Genomic DNA, 20,502 nt, shown 5'->3' on the forward strand with positions numbered 1-20,502 from the left:
CAATGACATTTGCACTCACCTCTTTTACTACACTATATGCTTTGGCCACACCTTCCCGTAGGTCTACTGGTTGATGAGCTAAACGATGGCGAGGGAATCGTTTGATCTTTTTTGTTTCAGTAAAACTTGGCCCTGGAGATACCATGTCATACGCAGTTTCTGCAGCTGCCTGAAGATAGAGAGCAGATGCAAAATAACAGTAGTTTTACTATAGCATCAGATCACATTTCTAAACTATTCATAGGGTGACATAATTGAAATAAAAGTACTGTTAATTCTACAAATAATATTGATTTACATCAGTTTGAGCCTTTGCACAAGAACTTCTGGGATGAGTACAACTGTAACTATACATTAAGTTCCACAGTGAATGAAACCATGAATGCTGTGCATCTTGATATTTTTTTCCCCTATAATTGCTAAAACTTCAAAGGCATCCTCTGATCCATATGAAAAGCTCAAGATAAAAATCAAAACATTTAAAGAATAGTATATTTTTCTTACAAATACATAAACAAATACGTAATTTCACTCACACCAATACCACAACTGTTTTTGACCATATTAGTTCAAATTTAAGCACACATACAGCGTTTGCAAAATTAGGTGGTAAAACTGTATTTTCATTAGGTATTTTACTTTAAAGAATATAAAGCTATCATCTCTTTAAATCAAGATTACTTCAGGATTAAAACCAGAAAGCTTTATAGACTTCTAGTGTATTATCATGATTACTATTGTTTTTAAGCACAGACAAGCCAATCTTATCAGAAAATTTTCAGAACCTATTACTGGAAAATACAAATGAGCCAAGAACTCGTCTTCCTTCATGTCAGTGACTTTTTTCAGTGCAGCTGAGTATTTTAATGTTAAACTGTACAGAAAAATATCTGTAATGAAAACAGTGACAATAAAATGGGGAAAACACAGACAAAAACATTATAAAAAAACATTTAACAGTCTGGATGTTGGGCAAGATTTTAAACACAATTTTCTAGACATTATATTTGATTCTCACCTCACAGACTGCCTGAAATTTTGCCGATTCTCTGGTTTCCTATTTGTATAGCATTCTTTACACAGGATCCCAAGTTTAAATGTAGCATTAAGATACTAGCTTAATATAAAGCACTTTACTACTAAAAGTTCTCATTTTATGTCTAATTCTAGAAGCAATATACTACACCTGTATAGTTTGAACCATTCTGTTTGTTAGCTCCAATGCTGCCATTGCAGTGGAGGTACCAAAAGAAGCCGCTCCTCTTTGAAAGCCCCTTACAATACGGCCATCCTTTCGGTACTGCTCTATTGGTAACCACACCAAGTCTTTCAGACCTTGAACTGCAAATGAACACAGAATGCCATATTTAGCAAGTTCTTTTGAATAACAGTATGCCTTGAGAAGAAGTAAAAATAAAAGTTGACTCTGTCAATTTTTTATAAAAAGTGCCACGTGTATCTGTATAGAAATAAGAATTAACTTACCTAACTGCACTAGTGAATGCATTGGCCCTACTCCTCCCAAAATTCCTGGTAGCTGGTTTTTTTTTATATCATTAATCCATTCACTGATGGCATAAGAGAACAATTTATCCACACCTAACAAACTGAAATAGAGTGATCAATATTTATAAAAAAGAATTCATTTAATTCTTTATTCATTGAAATCAAAAAAGTCATTTAAACAAAAGGGAAGCTGGTTTTGAGTGTCATATTCTGTTGCTCTTAGCTAATCCAACTGTTTCATGTGTATGTGCCTCATAAAAGAAGAGTTTAAGACTGCACGATGGCATACAGCTTCATAGGAAGCAACCATACAACTAAAATTAAGAGTTTAGCACCGAGATTAGCACATATATTACATACTGAAAACAGATGATTTTCTTGAACTCTGTACATTCACAGACATTTCTTAATTCCAGTTTTTGTCACATTCAAAGAACAAATGCCCATAAATTACATTAGGCCTATTCAAAATGAAATACTGGTTACAAAAATTATTAGAAAGTGTCTTGAATTTTGCAAGTGCACCTAATGAGAGATTTTGCATTTTGCTTGCTGTATTCAGTTATTCACCATAGACGGGCCCAATGTGCAGTACTGATGTTATTCTACAATTTGATAAACTTACCCATGTCTGTAACAAAGTCTCTTCAACTTTAATTCCGAACAGTTTAATTGAGCAAGCCCAATGAGAATCCCTGCTAATGTCCCCTGTAAATGAAATATTTTGTTATAAGAAGAGTTTATTCACTCTGGGCAGTCTGTAATTGGAAATAATTTCATCATCTCAAATCTTTTGCATGTATTTTTATTTGTCTAAACTGAACCCCTCCCAGTCTCCTACATGACACTAATTACAGCACTATGAATTATGTTACCTGAAAACTTGTAAAAGACAAAATCTGGCTTATTCAGCTACTCTAAGAAAAATCTTTCAGTACAGGAAGGTTTACTCAGAAGTATGAAGATGTAACAAGTCATGTAAACCTAGCTCTGGCATTTCTGTGCTCCAGGCATCATAAAGCAGCTATTTCATGCTACAATTTCTTTGGCAGCAATGCCAATTCAAGGAGTTCCCACCTCTACTTGTCCATATTTTTTTACTCTTGTGCTGTAAAAGGTTACAAACTTGGTTGTGCAAACAGAATATTTGACATCTGCTCTGCAAACTGGATTTAGTAACTAACCCGTATTAAAAATAAACACGAGAAATTTTTTGATCTGTACCAGATTCTGAAGCCCCTATATTGCTGAACTGCAGGTGAAGGAAACAGAAAGGAAAAAAAAAAAAAAAAAGGAATGCTTTATCCTGGCATTAAATGACAAAGAAAATGCAACACACAATTAAGGCATCAGGCAGTGATATCATCCTTTGAGAGTCATCACAGCTGTGCAAAAAGACTTCCAGCCAGTCACTGAGTTGATAAACATGACTTTCAAGTCTCATTTTGAGTACAAATTAATCATATCTGGAGGATCTGTCCCCGGGTTTCAAATTAAGAATGAAACAAGACTAAGCTTTATTGGAATTTTAAGAAAGAAATGCTCTGCATTTCTCAAGGGTACATCAATAATGAGTAGGGAACATAAAATATATCCCAACTCAGGGGGAAAAAAAAAAAATTTTTTTCCCCTCTACAATATCAGTATTATAAACAAACCTGATCCATTGATACATGTTTGCCATGGTAATCAAGCCGTATTGGAACTTCTGACGTAAACCGAAATTCTCTGGAATACACAAAAGAAATTTTATGATGAGGAATGTAAACAGGAAATAAATTGATCCTTTCAAAAATAAATTCATGGTTTCCTATCCTCCCATACCCTTTTCTGTAAACCACAGTTCCTCTAGCTACCACGCTAGTGTTTAAGTACTTTAGAGCAAGCGTAAAAAACAACGGCAAATTGAGCTTTCTTGGTTTATTAATTTCAGATCAAGGTTAGCATATATAATAAATGTAGCTGCCCTGCAAAAGTAGTACTATTCCTGTAGATGAACATCTTCCTTCAGTTTTTCTTAAGTGAAATCCATGTTGTGAAAAAGAAAAAAAAAAGAAGAAAAAAAAAAGAAAAAAGAAAAGGCTGAAGTATTTCTGTGGACAAAATTTAGCCCTGCAACTGGAACTTATTAAAAAATTCTGCTAGTGATATATGTGATAAAATAAAATCACAGTCATTCTCTCACAGTTTGGTTCTGCAGTGCTTACAAAAGTATCTGTTATAAGTATCTATCATTTGAATACATGAAAAAAATTTCTGCATAACAAGATGCAATCTCTACAGTCACTTTTTGGTCAGAAGTGTATTCAGAACTTTTCTTACCATACTTTAATTTCATAAGTTTTCCATGATATCATTTTTGTTCATATACTTTCATCGCTGGTTATATTAGATCTAATTTAGATTTTCAGATCCGCAGTACAAATACCGGTCTTTTTATTTATTTGTAAAACATCATACTTATTCTGTAGATAGGAGAGCTTTAATAGCATTTTATTCTCTTGTGCACAGTAGTGCACAAAAGTTAATAAATTCATTAGTTACCTTCCAGTGACACAAACAAGTATATTTGATTTCCATAATCAGTAAATAAACAAAAAGACACATCTTGTCCATACGTTCTGAATTGCTTATCATGACACTTTCTGAAAGCATTCAGCAGAATAGCTGTGCTTCTCTGGAAATCTTGCAACTAAAATTTACCTGAAAAATACTGGCTGATCACTGTACGATGTCATTTCTTGTAAGAAATGATGATCATCTCCATTAACCACATCCATAGAATCAATGCTACCATTTTCATTTGTTTGCTTGTGCAATGAGAAAGAAATGACTGGTCTTGGGTCCTTAAGGCTGCTGACATGTCTAGGCAAACTGCAGGTAACTTCAGCACCAGGAGACTTCTTAACTAAGATAAAAAGAAGTTATACACAATAAACAGCCTGATATCTTTCACAGCGATTACAAAAAAGCTGGATTTATAAAATTATCTTAGTATTATTAAGTTTTAATGCTAACTAATAGGAATTACTACCAGGACTATTAATAACATTCTCTTAGTGTGACAATATTTTAATTATTATTATTTATTATTACAAGAAGCTTAATTTGAGATTTATGGTAAAAAGCCACTGCTTTTTACTTAAAAGCCTTCATGAAATGTTCTGAAGTTCAAGAAAAATTCTGCCAGCTCTAATTATGCATTGGCATAAATAATCCACTTTAACAGGAGCATTGCAAAGTACTTCATAGCCTATGTATTTCAGGATGCTGTCTCAACAGAAGTAGGTAAAGTATAGGTGCTAACAAATTCACAGATATAATCAGTAGAGAAGTACACTTTTCAATATAAATACATTTTTTTCAAATCAAACTTGGTGCAGTTGAATGAAAGTACTGCTTTAACAAATTACGTATACTGTACTGCTTATTTATAAACTTGAGCTATATTCCTTCTCTAGGCATTACACTTAAATTAAAGCAATTAGACAAACATACCCCTTTATGCAAAAAGGCAGCAAATGTTTTTGTTCTACCTAATTATAGCTCCTAGTATTATATACACACATTCTGCAAATTTTTCAGAATTTCTCATTAAATAAGCTCCAATTTTGGTGAAACAAAATTTGCCACATCGTGTACCTGAATTCCAGGTGTTGAAGATCTTTGCCAGTATTAATAAAATACAAAACCATAAAACACTTCCAGAATCTCTGTGTTCTAACAAATAAATTATTAATGTTGAATTTTGATCACTAACTGCTATTATAAACGCACATGAGGTTCACCTACGTGCACTTATACATATGCACACATATTAAAGGAGAAAGAAGAAGCTCTCTCCTATTATCTCATCATACCTTCAGGATCTGGAGTCACTAAAAGTTCAACTTCTGTAGAGAGGCTAGTGAAAAAATCCTTCAGGAAAAACAAGGCATCCTAATGTCAAAAATACAATACAATCAGCTTAAAAAAAGAAATATCACCAAATTTCTAAAAAAAAATTACCCACAATTCCAAGTCTTATATTTCTATATGGATATGAGTCATAATGCATTTCTTTATTTTGATCCTTTCTGATCCTCTAACGATTGCAGAAGTCATTTAGGAATCTAGGACAGAAACTAGAAAGAACCTATTGGTCATTGCCCCCTGCTATATATGATCTGATTCGTAAGCTATTGAGCCGTCTTAAAACTTCAGCTTGTTTTTCCATCATCTCTGCTCCCATTTGGCCCAGTGTTTTAATGGCTATAAACTCACTCCTAATTTCCAACCAAAAGGTATTCAAGACCAGTTTATACTCATTTGTACTAATACTGCCAATGCAGACAAATCATTCCAGATCAGATCTCACCAGTGTTTCATTAAAAGTTATTAACACTTCTCTGCCACTACTTAATTTCTTGTCTGCTACATCCCATTTTCTTTTTTGACAGATGTATCACAGTGGTGCCTTATTCATTCTATGACTAATGATGTCTGGGCTTCTTTTTCCGTTTTTGGTTCCAACTGATAAGCGGACAGCTTAAGAAGCAATAACAAGAATTTTTAACATAAGTGCATGCAGCCCTGTGCTTCCAAGAAAAGTGTGGTTAGTTTTGCAGAAGTTACAAAGGTTACTTCTTTTTATGGTTTAAAACCCAAAGGATTTAGAAAAGTTATAAAGAGGGAACATGCATTGTCACAAGATGGCAGTATTTCCATGCTACTATTCTATATGAAATTATTACAAACCATACAGAGAAATATTTTCTAATAGTACAGTGAAAAGCTGGTATCTAATGTCTGTTGCAGGAAACAGGAGGTAGGTATAGTACTCCTAATTGTGCTTTTGAACACCACATCTCTTTGCAGAAAGTAAATGAAGCAAGAAATGTCTCTACAAAGAGTAATAATTGCACTTTAAATTTGAATGTCCAGGAATACCTAGTTTCCTTAACAATAAACAGAAAAAAAAAGAGAAAAGAAAAAAAAAAAATTGTTGCTTGAGTACACGAAAAATACTTTGCACAAAGTGCTTGCTAAAGAAACAAAGACAAACAATTTCTCCCATTTCTGCTCCTCAGGCCACTGCAGTCAATAGCAAGACCAAAAGCTTAACAGCATGGAATAGACACATGAAGTATAAGTGCCCCTGACTAAAATATTGCCAACAGCTTCTGGGTTAATGATTAACTTTTTTCAGTTAACACCACCAAAACCAATTCACTAACAAGCAAACCAAGATTGTTCAAGTATAAGCATATGCTTTGAAAAAGTTACCATTTCAATAAGTATAGAGGTCATCAGAAATCTCAGAAGATGAACTGGCATTTTTGAGAGAACAGCCAGCTCTATAGATATGCTTAGTTTAAAAAAAAAAAAAAAAAAGTCTAATCACTGTAATAGCTGGAGCACAAGGTAAGTTCTAACATGGACATAAACAAAGAGAAGCAAACAGAGATCCAAAGATACGTGTGGCTGATCATAAATAAAAAATGTCAAACCTAGAAAACAACCATTGGCACAACCTACCTGGTCAATATTGAGGCGAAGCGGCATTAGTGAAACACGTAAACAACATTCCTGTGGGGATCTGCCAGACTCTGGACGGACATGCAAAACTTTAACTGTTAACTGAAGAACATCAACAAGTTAAATAAAAAGTAGCAACATTCACAATCATTAAATCTCAGAACACTAGCTAGGACAAACCTTTACTGCAAACCCTCTGTCCTGCTAATAGGATTCCACTTGCCAATTACAAAGCTAGTGTTAAACTGAAGTAATCTTTAAGGATGTTATAAAAAGATCATTGAAATAAGAAAACTCTAAAAAGCAAAATTACTAAACTCTTTATAGAACGTGTATGACTATAGTATACTTTAAGACTACATTTCTATTGAAAAGTTTAAGCATACACATACAAACAGATGTGTTCCAAACCAAAACCAGAATACTAGCAAAGTATTCCTGCACATCTACATTTTAAAATTGACAGAATCTCAAAAACATTAATACCTGACATACTAATATTCAAACTGCCTTTTTAATTAATTTTAATATCTACTAGAAGTCCAGAAAATAACTAGCAAGGAGTAATATCACATCAATATTCCATGACTTCACGTTCCTTCTTCTGAAAGATCAAGAAATGCATACAACTCTCAACGATAGCATCCAATCACAATAAATACAGTAAATTAACATATTTCATAACTGTACCATGTTTGAATGTGCTTTTCTAGGCATCTCCTTACTACAGTAGAGATAGAGAAATTTATTCATTTGTGATGTAGCTAAGCGATCTCTAATCTCCAGGTCTTGAACAATAAAAACCTGCCGTGACACTGGCTGCTCCAATAGACTGGATTCACTTTCTGGCCCGCTTGAGGGGTATACCTCATGCTGGAATTTCACCTTTGTAAAAGAGAAGAAAAACAGCGTGATCAGCTTCAGTGATAAAACAAGCTTTAACAATACAATACTACTAAAAAAAAATATAGGGACTTTCAAGTTTATTCCATGATTTTAACTTTACAGGAATAATAATAAGGCTTCTGAAAAGTAATCAGATTTTTGCACACCAGTCCCTGTTTGTGGGCATACTCATATTGTGGGATGGAAATTCAAGCTAGAACAAAGAGTCAGTGTGAAATAGAGAGTCCATATTAGAATGAAAAGCAAAACCAGTTCTGCTTTTTTCCTCTCAATTTGGTTGCAACTTTTCTTCTTTCTTGCATCATGCTGAAGCCTGTACCAGGGAATCAAGCAATTCTTGAATCCTGCACCTAATATTCTTAAGAAAGTAATGTTTCTGTTCTCTACCAAATAGCCTTCTCATGTTGCTACTTGCAATCTTACTTTCCTTTTTCTTTATTCACATTAGCTCATAGAAATTCTAATACTTTAATTCTAAATAATTCTAAATTCTCCTTTTTTCCCCATCTCTTGATGCAATTCTCATTTCCAGAGACCTGTGTTTACCTACATATCATTCCCTGCCTTAACAACTTCCATAGCATTCTTGTCTGCAGTGTAATGGAATAGAGCACACATAGCAAACAGAACAGTGGCCTCCATTGGCCAGATACTAAGATCTTAAGAAATACTGTATTACTATGGAATTTTCACATGGAATATTAAACTCTTCTACCCTTTTTATCATAGTATCATTTCTGTCTAGAAAAAGCTAAAGAATTATCAAAATTTTCTGGCAATTTTTAACTGTTAATGGGCTGAATTTTAAGCTCTAAAAACATGTACAGAATATAAAAGGCATTTAGTTTTATGTAATCCCTTTCAAGTTTATATAAGTGATTGAGCAAATTTTATTTTAAAAAGGTTCTGTTACTGATCCATTAAATATGAAGACTGGTTAACCCCTTGTCAATATTCTGCACAGAGACAGAATCAACTTAGCTTCTATGCTAGATCTAAGCACAGGATTAAAAACCATCAGCAACATAATCATGCCCAAAGGACATTAAATAATGTTACTGGAAACCATAAAAATGACGATATTGTGAAATAACTGGGTATTATTTAATATCCAGTTATCAGCTGGCATACTGAATGTCTCAACAGATATACATCCCAGTTATTTTCCTAAATCAGTTTATTTCATAATAGCTGTATCAATTCAAAGTAGAACTAAAGTCACAAGAAAACAGAGAAGCAGTCGTAAAAAAAAGGTCAAACCAAAAAACCAAAAACAAAACCATTAAGAATATTATAATAAACATCCTTCCTCTTTAGAAAGATGTTTGTTCATCAGGTAAGCAATCCTGTTCTAGGAGAACAAATAAATTATTTGTTAAATCAATTTTAAATTCACCATCTTCAACATGATTGCTTAAATGCACATACTAATGAAAGCAAGTCTTTTCAATTCTAAAGGAAAGCTGATATCAAACTGATATATAAAGCTATTCACAAATGAAGAGTCATGGCTGAAGACTTTTCTATCATTCACCTTGCTTAACTGAATTTCCATTAGGAAGTCTGGGTTTCTTCCTCTTCCCCCATATACTGTACTCCGTCCATGCCTTGTTGGTGTATGAGAAGGAGAACTATGGGGACTACTGGAGGGAGAAAAACAAACATAAAGGTACATTTTCCTAGTTTAAATTTAAAGACAGCTCATTTGTAATTCTAACTGTAAAAGCATGCATGCTTCAGTGAATTTTGCTTAGTGTTATAATGGTTAAAAGAGAAAGCAGAAAATACTGAAAGTTGTGTTACTGTTAGCCAAAAAATACTTTTTCTCTGCTCAAGTTATGCATATTTGAGCAGAATTCTAGGTTTGTTTCCCACCAAATTAATTTTCATAAAACATTTCCTTAATTTTGACCATGATAACATTAATTCCTCTTTAGCTTACATAATATCTCAAAACGAGACTCCAGCTATTACGGTGATAGTCTCTTATGTCCCTTAAGCCCCGGTCTGCTAAGGAAAATTCTCAGAGAATACACTTCATTTTCAACATAACCTTAAAAAGCAAACATATTCCTTCATCCCCCAAAACACCAAAACCACTTCTGTTCATTCAGGTTAGGAGATGGGAAAAAAATATACTATGGTATCTAGAACTAAACTGAATGGAACATTCCTTGCGGAGAGGGAGGCATGGACGGAGGGAAGAATTATGAGGTTAATGTCACCACTCAATCTCAAATCCAAGGAAAATTAGGTATCTTACATGTCCTGATCTACAGAACTATCCAAACACTCACATGAAACTTTTAGCTGGAGATGATGGTGGCGCAGTTCCAAAATCCTTTCCACCGTAAAGATGCCAAATAAGAGATATTTCCTTCACGACATAGCGTACCAAAGGAACAGGAAAATGAAGGGGAGCTTTGCTTGTATCTGTTTTTTTAATAGGTTGGCTGAAATGATTTTCCTTTATGATAATTGCATCATTAACCATTACTTTTACTATTGGTTCTTCCTCTTTCACCTAGTGAAAAAAAAAAAATTTTGAGAAGTTAAAAGTTCTTTATCAGATGTGTAATTCAACATGAAAAGAAAACAAAACTATTCTGTACTCTGTCTTTTGAAATTAATACTTAAATACTGAAATTAATAATTAATATAGGCACAATACCTGTTCTCAGTTTAGGAATGAATCTTCTAAGGTAAGCTTAAGACAAATGCACATAAAAATAAACTAGAAACTGAAAAGAAGTTTAAAAAAAAATCATCTGAACTGCAAAAGAATTAGAAAATAACATAGTAGAGCCAGAGCTACCATATTAGCATTTTTGGAAGTAAACAAGCTCGAAGATAACCAGGCAAATATGGCTTCTCATCAGGAATCCAGAACTGCCTGTGTCTATTAAGAGGAAGGCAACTAGAGATATTATGAAGAACATGAACATCTGCTATTTTCAAAGAGTTTGCCTATAGTTCTCTCAATCTTTTCATGCAGTGGAGAAATGGTGGTGTAAAGTAACACATAAGCTTTTCTCTGAGCTTTGGTAAGGATCTCAGGCCCATAAAAGCAATGAAAGCTTAGATTATATGAGAAATGAATAAAAGATTAAAATATGTGCAAAGCTATTATTTTGATAAACACTGTATTTCTTCTTGCAACCTTTTCTAATTGTGCCATTATTACAGGTCAAAATGACAATATTAAACCGTGAATAAAATGTAGAAAAACTGCAAATATACTCTAAAGTAACAGTCACATCAGAGAAGAATTACATAATGCAGAGACAGAAAAATTATATATATTCTAAAATACCTACATTCATGCCTAATAATAACAATACATGAAGTACTTTCCAAATAGAAAGATTACTTTTCTGTTACTTTTCCCACTGATAAGAATATCACTAAGCAATCAAGAAAAAGCTATGAAATCTAAATGGTACACATCTTGCATAAGCTTTTCTCTAATTCAGTTTACATATGGGTATCACAGTAATTCTCAAAGCTTCTTACAGCGACAGAAACTTTGGGTGCAAAAAGAATGCAGAAGTCATCGCTTTCAGTGGGAACATCTCCCACTGTCTCACTTATCAGGTGATGAGTGAATGAAGCGTAAGTGGGACTTGACTCTTGTGAGACATTTCCACTTTCATCTGGAAACAGGAAGAGATCTGAACAAGACGGCTCCTGAGTTTGAGAGCTATCGTCCAAAACTCCTGGGAGATGAAGGAGCAAGGGAGGGGGAAAAAAAAAAAGTTTTAGTGAAAAAAATCTTTACAAAATATGAAAATAAGAACAAAATAACAGAATATTTAATGAAAATATGTTACTTAAAACTGATTACATCATAAAGAGAATATGCTTATTATATGCTGAATCAATTCCTACTATGAAGTACAGTTTTCAAAAATTTATCTATTGTATGATTGAAAGCAATTACAACAGTCGTAACTTGCTACTAGTAGAGATGAGCTGACAAAAACCAAGAAAAACTATTTGTAAAAAACCCCGCAGGTATAAAACAGCTTTTTGTGTCCAAGTTTCTCATTCATGTAGTAAGACCGCAATACTATAACTTTCAATACTACAGTGAAAACTCATCTTCCACCATTAGAAAGAGACTAGACATCAAAAAAAAAAAAAAAAAAAAAAAAAAAAAAAAAAAGAGATTATCACTGTTTGCAATTCAAAATTCATTTCCAATTTACTTTGGATTCAGCTCTAAACATGATGCAGAAGCTACAATCCTGTGATGAAATCAAATACCTTGTTCTTTCTGCTAATTAAAAGATTGCCTCAGCTCTAAATTCTTTCTGTGACTCAGCTGAACTGTTCCATCCTCCTGGATTACCTTCATATGCAGAATAGAGCTCTTCGATTCTTCCACACTGCAGCATGCCCTATCAATTTACACCTGGTGGTGACTCATTCTTAGAGAATTTTGGGTATTGACAGAGACCCACAAAGTCAAAATCCTTCCCTATTGTTTTCAGTATCTTGGTTATGCATATCTGACCAGAACCTTAAATTACTTTTGCAATATTATTACTACAGGTAAGAATCTCATACTTGTTAGTCAGAAGATTTCAAGACATTAAAGGTGTGCTCCCACTCTTGCTACAGTATCTCAACATATGCAAAACTTTCGATCTCACTTTCCTTTCTTAAAGGTTATATTAGTATTTGTCCAATGTACAGAAGATGTTAAGATAGCTGTGTAGGTATAGTCTTAATACTTAGTATTTTCTCATTTTTCTAATGCTTTCTTTCCCATCAATAGTTTTATTATTAACAGATACTAATATTTTTTACTTAACTTAATAAAGCTAAGGTATCCTTTTTTTAAGGGTACTTATGTCCCCAGAGGAGCCTTACCATTAGACTCTGGCTTCATGGGAGAAGCAGTCTGATGAGGCTCAATTTCTTCCATAGCATCACTCATCAAATCCCGTAAAATCTGTTGCTCTGATTCAGCAAGGACTGGTCCTTGGGAAGATGGTTGGCTAAAGGTATCTACCTATAAGATAAGAATTATACATAGTTACATCTTAAAGACAACTGCAATATGTTGAACATGATTTTGCTAAAATGGCTTGATACGCAACCATTAAAGTGCAAGGAGTAATACCCTAACTTTATAAACAACAAATTGAACTGAAAGTATGCACTAGGTGACCCATAAAATAGCTTAGAACATTGTGGTTCAGGGTATTTAGATCATCAGAATGCTTAACTAAGAGCACGTGGACAGCTCATGTATGTCTTAGAATTTCTTCTTTTAGATAAGAATGAAGTACAATAGGTAAACAGCACAAAATATTTTAAACACCAAGTACTGACCAAGGCAGAAAAAAAGGTAATATTTTACTCTCAAATATATTTTAAGCTATACACAATCAGTTCACTTCTTTGCAGCAATTCTCATATTATTTGGAAATAGAATCTGGACATCAGAGCTAAAATATTTGACTAGGAAATGTACAGTTAAGTTGACGGTATTTTGCCATTTTATACCTTCATTTTTGGCTTGCTGACTCCAGATTTAATCTCTGTCTTAGCAGGTGGATGTAAATCACCATAACTTGCAATATATTGTATAAGATTCATTAGTGCAGCACATGAATCAGAGCAGGTACGAATATGGATTACATCACTGGAACAGTGCAGCTCAAAACGTGGTTTAGTCTAGATAGCAACAATAACAAGACAGGAATATGTTTAAAACCAATCTGAGATTCAATAAAAATAGCAATATATACACAGATACTTTTAAATTAATTTATTTAACTAGTCAAAAGAGACTTTAAAAAAATAGTATAGGTAAACTGAACCCCCCTCCCCACTTGATTCTAAGCATAATAAAATCATTTTCAAATCACAATTTTGTCATGAAGATTTTACATTTTATTTTAATTGTGATTGCAGATACTTACTCTTTCCCCATCAGAACCAGATTTTACTGCTGTAATGGTTAATTCCAGCAGTCCCATATCCATAACACGAACATAATCTGAAAGTCAATGGGTAATTAAAAAAAAAAAAGAAAGATAAATACTTAAGAACAAACATAATCCTTACTGTATATTTTGGGTCATGAAACCATTAGAAATACTATGAGCAAAAAAGGTGGGTTTTTTGGTCAACACTTTCTATATTTCTGCATTTTTTTCTATTATCAGAATTACTCTTGGAGTTCAAGTTTCAGCTACTCAAAATAAGAACAGAAATCTTCAGTCCAATGTATCACTCTCATGGCCACCACCTGGGTACAGTGGAATCTTTAATGCATTTATCTTCATCCTATCCATATGAAATAGAGAAACATAGCAACACAGAAGTTCAGTGACTAAGCATCCTAGGAATGTTTTAGTTGAAGGGCCACTTGGACATTTGTACATTGTACAAACTCTTCAGTGCCATGAGTAACTTATTTCCCCTCTTCCATATTTAAACAAAGTAGGCACATCTTTACACTGTCCTTCACTAAGGATCTCTTATCTAAGCAAAATATACACATTTGTCACCACAGGGTTTACTTATTTCTACAATATAATTGTTAAATATCAGTTCAAGTTCCTTAATCTTAAAAGGTGTTACTATATGAATGAGAGCAAAACAGTTGATATCTTTCTGAAAAGGGTACCCAGAATTCCACGCCACGTAACACTCTCCAGGTTAAACCATTCAGAACTCATTCTATGAGATCTCTTTTCTATGGAGATTTCTCTCTGTCTCAACTCAAGATTTTCAAAAATGCACTTTTTTCAATCACCCAACACGCAGCTGTGGTAACAACATGAAGGACTGTCAGGTTTCTGTTTTCTGACATGCTGCTGCATCTACAAATCAAAACTGCAATACTTACATGTTTTCACCAACATTACATTACTCATTCATATTCAACTTCTGCTTATTATTTTCTTTAATAAGCTTCATATATATACTGAGTATTCTGGCAATTTTGCTTCTTTAGGCTCTGTAAGAAATTCAACAATGGATCACAGTTACATCTACAACATCCTTACCTCTATGAAGGTTCACCATAACAGTGTTGCACTTGTCAGACAGATGCAAAGCAGCTTCATCTAAAATTATCCTTAAAAAGAAAAAAAAAAATGAGAGAGAGAGAGAGAAACAGACAGACAAAGAGAAACAAACATGTTAAGGAAACAATGTGCAACTTACTAGGCAAAATAGAAAATATTTAGCTGATTTAGAAAAAATATTTTAAAATTCATGCATTACATGTACATGTATTACAATTACATATTTATATTATATATATTTAAAAGCTTTTGGGAATATATGTATTTATATTTGCTATATATTTAAATACATTTCAAACATATTTTAAATTCAAGCTCTTCACGTTAACCTTTCATAACTCCCAAATCTGTAAGATAATTGTAGAGTATGGATCTAACTATCTTAACTACAATCACTAAATAAATTTTATTTGCATTTTAATTTATCCATTTGATCCTTATTTGAGTAACAAATAATGGTTTTGGTATATAGAATCAGACTAACTTTTTTTTTTTTAAACAAAATAGCAGAGACATTTGTTTTCAATATACAAGGCCATCTATAAGGTTTTAGCAATAGAAACAAACAATTTGGGAAATGTTTCAAATCAGTACAGGTATAACAGAATGAATATTTAACTGAAATTTTAAGAAAAATTACATGCAATATTTCCTTATTTAATATACTATCTCAATATAGTATAGATGTCCTCTAGTATAGGACATCTTACAACTGTATTAAAGGCTGCAGAGTTGCTAGTTGTTACTAAAAGCAATCCAACATCAAAGCAATCCAATAATAATGTATTTAACCTAATAAAATAGAAAGATTACACATAAACAAAATACATTTCAAAGAGTCAAACAAATTTGATCATTTACACAATGTGTTTGATTTCTAAATTAAAAAAGTAGACAGGCATTACAAGTTTTACAGGAGCTTCCCTGTTCCACAAGCACTTAAAATTGTACCTGAGAGTAGAAGAGGATTTATCTACTGCAACACTGCTGGAAATGCTGAAAGTTTCAACAGTAAGTAGAGATCTGACTGGCAAAAACAAGGGCCTAAAAACAAGCAGGGTCAGGGGAGAAAAAAAAAAAAAGAAATTTTTATATATCTATATCTATCTATTTATATATATCAGTATTTTGTGCATATTTCAGAAGTGCAAAAAAAGTCTTAGAGGTTGCCTACTTAGAATTCCCCAACCCTAGGCTAGTGCTTATCCTACTTTAAATAACATAGTTTCCTTACAGTTTAAGGTAAGTACTTTTCCCAAACAAGCCTAAATAAATATTCACAATATGCAAACTGGAGCATTCCTAAAGAATAAATACATGGTTGCAGTATCAAGTGTTATACGCTCGGATTTTATTTACCTGTAATCAAGAGCACAACTCCACAGATGTACATGAAAAGTTGTAATTGTAGCTGGAGGATTATATCCCAAAACAGGCTCATCAGAAATATTCAGAAAATATAAAATCTAAAAGTCACAAACATATTATTATAATCCTTCAGTATGTGTTAATCTAACAAGCAATTATAAATTATAAAAAAGAAATTCCTTAACATCAAAATGCTTGATTGGTAGGTATTTAAAGGTGCTTCCAAGTATGTGAATACAGGAAAGCATCAAATGTAAACGGCAAAAAATACAAGAGCCAAACAGCATACTCAGAAAAATATGGAAAGGACCTAGCCACAGAACCTTAAGTGGCTAACTATTTCTAAAGCATTTCACAAACACAGTCTCATTCATCATTCTTTGCCATCATTATGGTAGTGTTAAGAATATTTTCTTTGTCTATCAGTAGCCTACTTTGTATAAAATAAATTCCTATTCCTCTTTACTTTTTCTTTGAGAAACATCATCTTTAAATCTCTCTCAACTCAGTTACAGTGCAAAAAATAAAAGTTTGTCTTTAACCATTATCCCAAGCATAGCGCATACCAACACTGTTAGTCTTTTCAATCCTCTCCTCTATCTAATCCTTTGACTAATTTTTTTTTTTTCCCCAAAGAGATACCCAAATGCATTTCAGGCAAGGTTCTCAACTCAGCTTGAGAGAAAATTCACTCTGCAATAGCAATACAATATGTAAAGTAGGCTATGAAAAGACATAAGAACACCATGCAGAGAAGAAAGGAGTGACACTGCTGAGCCCAAAGCGCTAGGTTCCCATAGCTCAGCTCCACACAGACATACTATAAAAATGTATGTAAAAACATGCATACCATATATATTGGAGCAGGACAGCTTGAATGACAGGGTTTACAGTCTGTAATTCAGCATGGTGTACACGCAAATACACACAACTATATTGCTACTCTGCTAATGGCATGTCTTAACTCATACACCTCTATCCACAGCTTCCAGTTCTAGGTTCTCTAGTCCTGCCTGCTACACTATACCTCTGAAGAGAGTTATATTGATGTGTGTGGATTAAGTCTGAGATTTTCATTACAAACTTTTCTGTAATCAGCTGCTTATTAATTCCCCAAAGTCTTCTTTTCCATTAATGCTATACTCACAATCTAAAACAGGAAACTGATGGGGAGAAACTAGGACTTGAGGAATGAAGTAAGCAGATGGGAGAAATGCAGAAATAGAGAAACCCCATCAAAGCTGCAAGTGGTTGTTTTAAGTCAAGGGTTATCTAAGTACTTGGATAAAGAGAAGGGCAAGAAAACAATGAGCATTAGGCTATGGAGATTTCCTATCTGAACTCAACTTTTTAAACTTCCTCAAGTGGCCCTGGCAGAGATTTAGGATGATGAGATGAACTGCAGCAAATGAATACACAAATTAAAATCGGAGAACAAATCTACAGTCTATCAGTGCTATCCAAGAGAGACAAGAAAAAAAAAAAAAAGTAAAAAATAACACTTACAAGAACAGAGTAGGATAATGGCTAACGCCAAGATTTTTCACTATGTTAAGTTTGATATTTAAAGCAAATATCAAAGCAATGACACTGAAGTTAAAGATGTAGTTGAGAAAACTGTAGCAACCTGACCTGTTCGTGCCAGCTTAAACCTGAAGGCAGTACTCTGTGCTGAAGGGTAGCTCCTCTTAGTCCAACAGCAACTAGAAATTCCTGTACAAGAAAGTTGCACAAATTAACTTACATTAAATACATATAACTATTTGAGATCTAGAATATGAAACAGTCTTGCTTCTGTTCCAGAATCTCCCAACTGTCTAGAAATGAAGAAAGGACTGTGCCAGGTTTAGAAACTCGGAAGACAGCCTTTCCTGAACAAAAACTCTGGCTAATACAGTCTGTTACTTGTTGTAACAGGAGAGTTTAGAAATGACGACCAGTTTTGTGGTGGTGGTAGGAAGGTCATCTGTTCACTCATGCTGGGATTCTCCAGGAATTACCAGGAGTACAGACCTAACATAGTCCTTTATTATGCTGTTCAAACCTGAGTTCATTGAGCCACTAAAATGCTGTGTTAGTCTGCAGATTCCTTCTCTAGACAACTCCACTAATCCATTTGTCACCACTAAGCCAGCTAACAGCTCATCTTTTAGCCACGCTAATGAATGCTACTGTCAAAGCCAAACGAACCACTCTTATTGCCAGAGTGCAGCTCCAAGTAAGGAAACAAAGGCTGTGCATTTATGACACTACCAGTGAGTTGAACAAAAAGCTTTTAACTCTTTATTCCTGCCTGGTTTGGCACCAGATTAAAACTCAGCTGAACAAAAACAAGTTTGAGTGAGAAAAAGGCCAACCGGCCAACAAGTACATTCATTAAAGAAATAAAATGTGATCAACATAGTGAAGCATTGAAAGAGTTAGTAAGTTATGCTGATACTTCCAATCCATCCAAAAGAATCTGATTTTAATAGCAAATTATAGTTTAAGAAAGAGAGTAGCTCTGATTTCATGGTTTCTTTACCTACGATCTTTGTAACTCCACACTTAGTGTTTCCAGACAAACTGAGATAAGCCCAAACAAATTATAAAAGCAAAAATTTGAAAACACAAACCTTTGTATTGCTCTCTAATTTATCTGACTGTATTTTGACTGCAACAGTCAGCATATTCAAACAGTCCGCTCCCACACCATCCGAAGTAGTCCTACTAAGACCATCTTCTTCGGAAAAACAAATGGTTGGTTCTAACCAATGGGGACGTATTGTGCTGGGCAGTCGTACTTCAGATGAAGGGACAATCCCATCTACCAAACCTGCAGAGAGATTTTAGCATGAATTACCTAGTGCTTCAAAGCTGTTAGCAATTTAAGAAATGCTAAGGACAATCCTTTTCATTCTTAATGTCTCTAAAATGATTTTCATTACCACCAATTAATGTTAGTCATGCACACTTACAACTACAAATTGGGAAGGGGAGGTTACAGGTGATCTCATATTTAGAACCACAGTTCTACACAAAATGTTGAATGTAACTTTATTTTTTTACTTTTCTAACAAAAGTTGAAACAAAGGACAGGGGTCTTCCCTAGGTTACATAGAGAGTTAGTAGTATGTCTCTTTTTTTTCATTTTATGAGATGGTGCAAGATTAACCTCTAAACACACAATAATTAAGCCCCACACAAAGTCCACTGACTACCACTGAATCAAAAACATTTGAAGAGAAAAAAGTTTTGAAGTTTAACTATGGTAGAATCATCAGCCATACAGACTACATAGCTTAGAATCTTCACCTGCTGACTACAATTAGCAGCCTGAATTTCACTGCTGCAGACTATGCTGCACCATTTTAAATCAAATAACCACTAAGATATAAGAAGTGAGTACTTTTGCAACAGAGAGCAGACCATAGCTAAATTGTCAGAGGACCACAAAATCTTTAAAGACCAGCAGTTGCCAGGGTTACAGACCTGCAAATTTAAGTTGAAGAGTTAACTAAGAAAACATAGTTATCAAATAAGTTGTATTACTGTAGCATATAGGGGCATTAGCCATGAACTACAGCTCTATTGTGCCAAATGATGTACTATCAGAACAAAAAGACAGCATTTCTCCTAAAGAACTGCAATCTTATCTCATCTCAAATTCATCCTGAAAGCCATCTTAATCCTGTCCCTACCTTGATGATATAAATTGAGGCTGCTAGAATGAAGACAAATGTAGTGTCTATCTTCAAAGCCTTCGTATTTAGTCACACTGAAAAGTGAACCACTGTTGAATTCTAACCAGAATTCACCGTATTTTCCTTCCAGTATATTTCCATCATCTTTCTGAAGGAAGAATAGGAAAGACAAAATGATTATTTGCTGAGTTTGTGCAATTAAAGATAGTCTAAAATAACATGACATTCACTACCAAACACATATTTCCCTGCTTGTGTTTATTCTCATGTTAAACAAAGTAAGCAGAATTGCTAAAATATTAATTATGTGGCATTATAGTCTAATTACATTATAGTACAGTAGTATCAAGATTACAGAATTATTCTAATGTTCTTGTAAACATTTGCTCCCTCCAAAAAACAGTATATACACCATGAAGGGGTCCCACAGCCAAAACAACAGTATAATTTTGACACACTATGCTTGATTTTGCATA

General features: G+C 33.7%; 1 protein-coding gene across 5 annotated transcripts in view; it reads right to left on the bottom strand.

The window, feature by feature from the left end:
• The window catches only part of ATG2B (autophagy related 2B), a 45,927-nt gene that overhangs the window by 4,523 nt on the left and 20,902 nt on the right, over nt 1–20,502 (bottom strand). For 2 of the 5 annotated variants that reach the window (XR_010883952.1, XM_067294934.1), the window contains exons 21-41: nt 20,024–20,174; nt 18,959–19,158; nt 17,976–18,056; nt 16,335–16,441; nt 15,927–16,019; nt 14,955–15,025; nt 13,863–13,939; nt 13,444–13,614; nt 12,805–12,946; nt 11,443–11,645; nt 10,227–10,453; nt 9,464–9,572; nt 7,714–7,908; nt 7,024–7,125; nt 5,367–5,445; nt 4,210–4,414; nt 3,165–3,234; nt 2,132–2,214; nt 1,486–1,607; nt 1,187–1,341; nt 20–169 (exon numbers count right to left, since the gene is read on the bottom strand). Coding sequence is in view for 4 of the 5 variants with exons in the window: in XM_067294934.1 (XP_067151035.1) it covers nt 20–169; nt 1,187–1,341; nt 1,486–1,607; nt 2,132–2,214; nt 3,165–3,234; nt 4,210–4,414; nt 5,367–5,445; nt 7,024–7,125; nt 7,714–7,908; nt 9,464–9,572; nt 10,227–10,453; nt 11,443–11,645; nt 12,805–12,946; nt 13,444–13,614; nt 13,863–13,939; nt 14,955–15,025; nt 15,927–16,019; nt 16,335–16,441; nt 17,976–18,056; nt 18,959–19,158; nt 20,024–20,174 (2,793 nt within the window). In the remaining variant the exon portion in view is untranslated. Of the gene's footprint in view, nt 1–19; nt 170–1,186; nt 1,342–1,485; nt 1,608–2,131; nt 2,215–3,164; nt 3,235–4,209; nt 4,415–5,366; nt 5,446–7,023; nt 7,126–7,713; nt 7,909–9,463; nt 9,573–10,226; nt 10,454–11,442; nt 11,646–12,804; nt 12,947–13,443; nt 13,615–13,862; nt 13,940–14,954; nt 15,026–15,926; nt 16,020–16,334; nt 16,442–17,975; nt 18,057–18,958; nt 19,159–20,023; nt 20,175–20,502 lie in introns of those variants that run through there. The other 3 variants (XM_067294935.1, XM_067294936.1, XM_067294937.1) reach the window with 3 other exon arrangements.

This window comes from Apteryx mantelli, chromosome 4 (assembly GCF_036417845.1).
Source record: "Apteryx mantelli isolate bAptMan1 chromosome 4, bAptMan1.hap1, whole genome shotgun sequence".
Lineage (NCBI taxonomy): Eukaryota > Metazoa > Chordata > Aves > Apterygiformes > Apterygidae > Apteryx > Apteryx mantelli.